At 37.1% G+C, this 7,088-nt stretch overlaps 1 protein-coding gene across 1 annotated transcript; it reads left to right on the top strand.

The window, feature by feature from the left end:
• Positions 1-1,216: 1,216 nt before the first annotated feature.
• Positions 1,217-4,559, top strand: LOC130630458 (piggyBac transposable element-derived protein 4-like). The gene is made up of 2 exons (XM_057443962.1): positions 1,217-1,772; positions 1,933-4,559. Exons 1-2 carry the CDS (start codon positions 1,606-1,608, stop codon positions 3,896-3,898), a joined length of 2,133 nt encoding a protein of 710 aa, XP_057299945.1. The 5' UTR covers positions 1,217-1,605; the 3' UTR covers positions 3,899-4,559.
• The last annotated feature ends 2,529 nt before the right edge of the window (positions 4,560-7,088 follow it).

Raw genomic sequence — 7,088 nt, 5'->3', positions numbered from 1 at the left:
GGAGAAGTAATAAATCTTATGAGTATCAGAGTAAAACTGGATAAACCAACCAAAACTAAAAGAGTATTGGTACTCCTTGAAATTTGCCCATGCAAACTGATATGTACAAGTAACTGATTGGCAAAAAAAGAAACTATATATTTCATTTTATTGCAACATTTCATCCAATATGGCGGTACTGCAACAGATGTGAAAGAAAATAATTTACAAAGAGGTGGCAAGGCATCGCAATGATGAATTCAACCTGTTAGGTCTTTGGAAATAAGCTAGAGGTTGTACTCCTCTCGAGAAAATGCAATCTTTTTTCGATCACAAAAATGATGATGAAGTGACAAAACAGCTGGCTGTTGTGATATAACTTGTCTAATGACGGCTGGTTAATTAATTATTATAGAAGTTGTAACCCTCCAAAGATTCTGCATAACAGCAAAATCCTACCCTTTAACAAGGATTCTCTTAGAAAAAACATTGACCATTGAAGCGGACGAGTAAAACAGTGGCATAGCACAAAACACTTAAAAACAAACAAAAAAAAAACAGCATAAAAAGACAACAAACAAAACAGATAGGCAATTCAAAATGAATTAATAGGCACACGTAAAATAAATAAAACTTATTATGACAAGACTATCCTTAAACGGATAAATCTTAGAATAAACTAAAGCAGGCAACGATCTGTGCGCCAGGAGTTGTGAACCTGGCTGTAGTTTTACACGTGTTAAGGGCGCCCAACACTCAGCCTTACACAGATCATTGCTGCGGTGGGTCAACCTAATGACAGTGCCGGCCTGCCGTGACTGGGGTGATGTGCGTGGGTGTCAAACCACGAAGACAAGATCAGAATATCAAACCCCCTTGTAAAGCTTCTAAATTGACCCAGGGCAGCAAGATCGTCAATCCCGAAGGCAAAGTGAACAAACTCTGCCTCCCTACTGGACTGCAGTAACAAGTGGGACCATCAAACCCAAAGACAAGACAAAAAGTCCTTGCTATGCTTCTTACAGGATCTCAAGAGAGCGACGGGAGTGAGCAAACTCCTATATCACGGTAAACTAAGCGGCAAGGATCAGCTGGGGTAAATTGGAACCACTAGGGAAATTAAATATTACATTTTTTGATTTTCTGAAGAAATTTAAATTTGCTTTTGTCAAGATGAAATCAATTTTTTGAAAAAATTAATTGTGCTTAACATTTTTTTTTAAATCTGTAAAAATTGATTTGTTATTTTTGAATAGATGTCTTAATACACCGATGGCCCTGGTTTGTAAATTGGTGAATTATTCGTATAATTCTCTCGGTCGCGGGAAAAAACAGAATGAGCAGTCATTATGAAATTATAGAACCGAGTTCAGTTATTCCGTCAAAGAGAGAAGACGTGTTTTGCAGGCTATAGTTTAGTTTAACTCTTTCTATACCGCCCCAGCTAAAATCAGTCCTGTGGGACTGATGACTTCAAAATCGAATTGTGAAACAACCACTGGTCGTCTCGCAGGCTATAAAAGCTCAAAATACGGCTTTTGAATCAGCCAATCAGATTCAAGTATTTTCGTTTCCGTGTGAGTTGTAGATTCGGGCCAGCAACATCACAAACATTCAAAAAACAAAATGGCGAAGGCTGGAAGCTCAAGGAGAATTTCTCTTGAAGATGCTGTCAATTATATGCTTGAAACTGATGATTCTGACATCGATTCATGTCATGGGGGCCTCAGTAGTGACGAAGAAGAAAGAATAGATAATGCTTTATTGGGTTACTACTCGGATTGGGATGAAAAGTAAGTGCTTTATCGTCCTTTTTCTGTGCTTATGCGTTTCTCGCTTGGAACCTGTCTTGTAATTATTTTATGTAACATACTTGATGTCTACTTTTAAACAGTCTCAATAAAAGGTGATGGTAAGACTTTTCTCAGGGTGATTGCTTCCTTTTATTTTTAGTGATCCAAATGCTGATGTTGAAAGCAATCTTGTCGGTCGCTCATCACCGCCTCCTTCTTCACCGCCACCGCCGCTGTCCACAAACTCGACTGAAACGTTGAACAATGAAAGTCAAGTAACTGCTCTAAATTCTGCTGTTTCTCTAACATTCTGTGCCAATAATAATGTTCCTGACCATGCCACAGTCACTAATGAGCCCAGTACGAGAATTTCTCGTCGCACGCGCCGTCCTCGAAAACAGGTTATTGATTTGGGGTCAACCGATGATGACTGCGATAACAAAGAAAACATTTGCGAGAAACATACCTCTACAAAAAAAGGTAAAAAGAAGCCAGCTAACAAGAAACCAGCCAATAAGAAGCCAGCTAATAAGGAGCCAGTAGCACATAAGAATACCAAGAGTTATGATGATCCAGATACTCCAAACATTCTACCAGATTTTACTCCGACACGTGACCCAGGATTGCATTGTGATGTTCCATTGATACGCGGCGTTCAAGAAATTGATTTTTTCCAACTATTCTTTAGTGAGGAATTGATTCAGGATATAGTGAAGCATACTAATACATATGGCTGGAGAAACATCAGCAAAAAGAAAAGTTGTGCAAAAAAAGATGGGTCATGGAAAGAAACCTCTGTCCACGAGATGAAGCAATTTATCGCTTTACTTATGTACATGGGTATCGTGCGGCTACCGCGACACGACCGATACTGGAGTGTCAAATCACTGTTTCATGGTTTATGGGCAAGGGAGATGCTGTCCAGGAGTAGGTTCTACGCTTTGTTGTCCATGCTACATGTTGTGGATCCTGAGGAGGAGGAACAAGGTCATAAGCTAAAGAAGGTCGCACCGTTCATCGATCATTTTAGAAATCGTTGCCGCACGCTGTTCCAACCAGAACAAAACTTAGCAGTTGATGAGCGCCTTGTCAAGTCGAAACATCGTTCTGGTATCCGCCAGTATATCAAGAACAAACCGGTTAAATTTGGTATCAAACTCTGGGTAATTGCCGACAGCAAGACTGGTTATACATGTGACTTTAGTGTTTACACGGGGAGTGGGGATGGAGTTGTCCATCCAAAACACGGGCTTGGATATGGTGTTGTGATGACCTTGGCAGAATCCTTCTTGAATCAAGGATATCATATTTTCTTTGACAACTTTTACACGTCATGCATTTTGGTCATTGATCTTCTCAAACACCAAACTCCGTCTTGTGGAACAGTGGTTGAAAGCAGAAAAGGTTTTCCGGATTCGATGAAGGGAGGAAAAAAGAGCTGGGCACCTAAACAACACCGGGGAGCTATGAGATGGAGCCGTGAAGATAAAGCGTTGTGTCTTCAATGGAAAGACAACAAAGTGGTTACCATGGTGAGCACCATTGACAGGGCAGATAAATTTGTTGAAGTACAAAGGAAAGTCAAAGCTGATGGTAAATTTTCTACAGTTACGGTTAGACAACCAGAATGCATCCAACGGTACAATTCTTATATGAATGGTGTAGATAAATCCGACCAATATCTAGCAAAATACAACATGCTGCGAAAATGTGTAAGGTGGTGGAAAACTCTGTTCTTCCACATGATCGACATTGGTTTAGTCAACGGTTTCATACTGTTTCAATTGCATCGCTCCCGTAACCCTGATGTTCCGGGGCTCAAGCGACCTAAGTCTTACGCTTTGCTTGTTTTTCGAGAGGCTGTTATCAGGCAACTAACCAGTATGGAAGAGTATGCAGATCCTCCTGTTTACAATAACTTCCAAGCTCCCATTGATAAGAGATATAACACTGAACATATGCCGGTATTCACCGAAGAGAAACGAAATTGTAAAGTCTGTTACGCAGAGTTGAAGAAGCAAGTCCGTGTTTACACGAAGTGTTCTGCTCCACAATGTGATGTTTATTTGCACTTTACAAAAGAAAATAATTGTTTTCAGAAGTGGAATACAACATTCAAACACTAGGAAAAACATTCATTTGTGCAAATTTTCTTTTGTTTGTATTCCTGTTCTTTATTAGGATTTGAACCGATTATTCGTCGGTTTACGATAATTCTCTAAATAGGAGGAGGCTGCTTCATGTGACCATATCTCCGGAACTAATTGTCTTTTGGACGTGAAATTTTTTGCAAGGTGTCAGAATTTTAATGGGGTACAACTTTGTTAGCAAAAATATCACTCTAAAACCAAGTGGAAGTCATTTTTTGATCAAATAATTCATTTTTACGCACAATTTTGAAGAAATTTTCACAGCTTTTCCGCCATTATGGATTTCAATGGGTTTAGATTTTCTTTTTTTTCTTCAAAATTAAATCTTTGATACATTACCTTTCTTTTGAGGGGTCATTGACTTTCTAGGAACTAGTAAGTATTATGTTATTAGACTTTATTTAGGGTACACTTTTCCATTTTTTATGAATATTTTACGGTTACATTTTTACTAAAATAAGAAACCGGCTTAGTTTGACCATATCTCCGGAACTAATAGTCCTTTGGACCTGAAATTTTTTGCAAAGTGTCAGAAATATAATGGGGTACAACTTTGTAAGCAAAAACATCACTCTAAAACCAAGTGGAAGTCATTTTTTGATCAAATAATTCATTTTTACGCACAATTTTGAAGAAATTTTCACATCTTTTCCGCCATTATGGATTTCAACCGGTTTAGATTTTCTTTTTTTTTTCACAATAAAAATCTTTGATACATTACCTTTCTTTTGAGGGGTCATTGACTTTCTAGGAACTAGTAAGTATTATGTTATTAGACTTTATTTAGGGTACACTTTTCCATTTTTTATGAATATTTTACGGTTACATTCTTACTAAAATAAGAAACCGGCTTAATTTGACCATAACTCCGGAACTAATAGTCCTTTTGACCTGAAATTTTTTGTAAAGTGTCAGAAATATAATGGGGTACAACTTTTTAAGCAAAGAAATCACCCTACAACTATGTGAAAACAAGTTAGAAACAAGAGAATATAAAAACTTACCATTTTCTCTAAAAATTTCAACAGCTTTTCCGCCATTATGGATTTTGGCCATTATGAATTTTGAAATTTTTTTTTTTATTTGGAATCCTTGATCTTTTACCTTTCTTTTGAGGGGTCATAGATTTCCTAATAATGTTTCAATCAAAAGATATGAGGCTTTTTCAAGGGCTACCAAATTTACCATGAAATTCACGTGGTATAGAAAGAGTTAAACATGTACGAATTTGAGGAAAACCTAAATATTGAAGATATAAGGAAAAAGTGATGTTGATTGGATTGCCAAAATGTACTTATAAATATCCTACCGAGTTGCCACCACTTTCGTATCATAACCTTTTTTATTATCAGATAAAATCTCATGTAAGAACCTTTGTTATGTAGCTATGTATTTTGTAAAATAATTCTGCAGCTTTTTAGTTATTTTTCTTTTATTGAACTAGGAATTTTTAGTCCAGAAGCAATAGCAAATTACAAATCGTTGCAAGCATAACAGTATTTTCTTCCTCATTGGGTATAAACAGTTAAGCATCTACATTTACCTTGTGGTGTTGTGTTCACTTCTGATGTAAGATCATCATAGCGCACAACAGAGGAACATCACCATCGTTGTTGGCAAAATTGGAAATGTTATAGCTGGACATTGAACTTGCATGGCTGGGTAAGTTACATTTAATTGTGATATAAAGATAATACTTATAATGTTTATAAAAACGTAAACACAAATTCTCAGAATAGTGACAACTTTGTATGATAAAGTAGCTAAAAATGAACTTTTTTATAGTTTTTTTCTTGTTCTAAGGCTTGGTGAAACATGTTCACACGTGGCAGCCATTTTGTATGAGGTTACAGCAGCTGTTCCTCCAGGTCTTACTCACACAAGCCCCACAAATCTTCCTTGTAAATAAAATAAGAACTTTAGAAAGAATGTCAAAGCTTCTAAAATTTGCGGAATTTTTTACACCGCATTACACCGGACAAAAAGTTGGACATGCGTTTTTATCTGCAATATCTTCCACTGGTAAAAGGGCAGTGAGGTTATCTTTGTTTAGTGAACATTAAAATGCATTTGCGGTGAATTAACTTCCACCTGTTAAGAGAAAATTTCCACCATTATTGTCAAGTCTATATAAAAAAGACATTAGTTTAACACCTGAGGAGCTCTACCGCAAATGCACTGAAATTGTTGACACATTAAAACATAATGCTAAGGAGATGTGCTACAATGAAGAAGCCACCAGAAATCAATCCGCTTCTTCTAGTTGACACGATTAAAGAACTGGGAGAATAACTGATTCTACTGTACTTTTTGTTTTACATACTGACGACGTAATTCCTTTAAAAAACGTGATAGCAAAAGTCGTGTTAAAAAAATTCTGTCAATGAATGTCTCATCTCTAAAATGGCGGCGTGACCAGAGCATGAAGCATTGACTCAGTATAAAAAAGTGTCATCATTAACTGAAGATACCAATGAAATTGTTGTTTTCGGAGAGCCTGACAGTCATTTGGCGTTAAATTGCTAAGATGTGGGATTATGTGTTAATATAAAACGCCCATGGTCGGCTGCATTTTCGGATGAGTACACTGCAAGTGCTGTGACGTAGTAGAAATTAAATGCTCTTATAGCATAAGGGAAGAACCCTAGAGAGTTGTTATTATTTCCAACAATTGTTATGTTATGTGGATACTACAGATAGAAGAAGGAAAATTACAAAGCGCAACCGCAATGATAAACTCGAATAAAATAGATAATCCCCCTTGCTGACATAAACCGTAACTATGGCTGATGGGTGTACTTTATCTAAGTTCTTGAAAAATTGGATGAAAGGTTCTACACTATTTAGCAAGCTTTTTTTGAAGGGATCACTGCTCTGTCGTCGTTGCACTTAAACCACTTGCCATGCACCTGATTATTAGTAACAGTAGTATAATGAGCGTTGTCCAAATTTCCAGAGTGATTGATGATAGCTCTAAGTTGCAGTGCTTGTGACAAGAGACTTCATTTTCTACAGTGACAGGTATAGAAAGGGTGCCTGCGTAAGATGTAACAGGAAAAAAATCTTAGACACGAGACCTTTGTTATACGCAAAACGCTTTAACTGCAAAATTAAAAGTGGACTGCACTCTACCACTTATCTTTCGACCGTTGCATGTTGGTGACTA

This window comes from Hydractinia symbiolongicarpus, chromosome 2 (genome assembly GCF_029227915.1).
Source record: "Hydractinia symbiolongicarpus strain clone_291-10 chromosome 2, HSymV2.1, whole genome shotgun sequence".
Classification (NCBI taxonomy): Eukaryota; Metazoa; Cnidaria; class Hydrozoa; order Anthoathecata; family Hydractiniidae; genus Hydractinia; species Hydractinia symbiolongicarpus.
The sequence above is the reverse complement of the archived record's forward strand: the minus strand, read 5'-3'. Positions and strand labels throughout refer to the sequence as shown.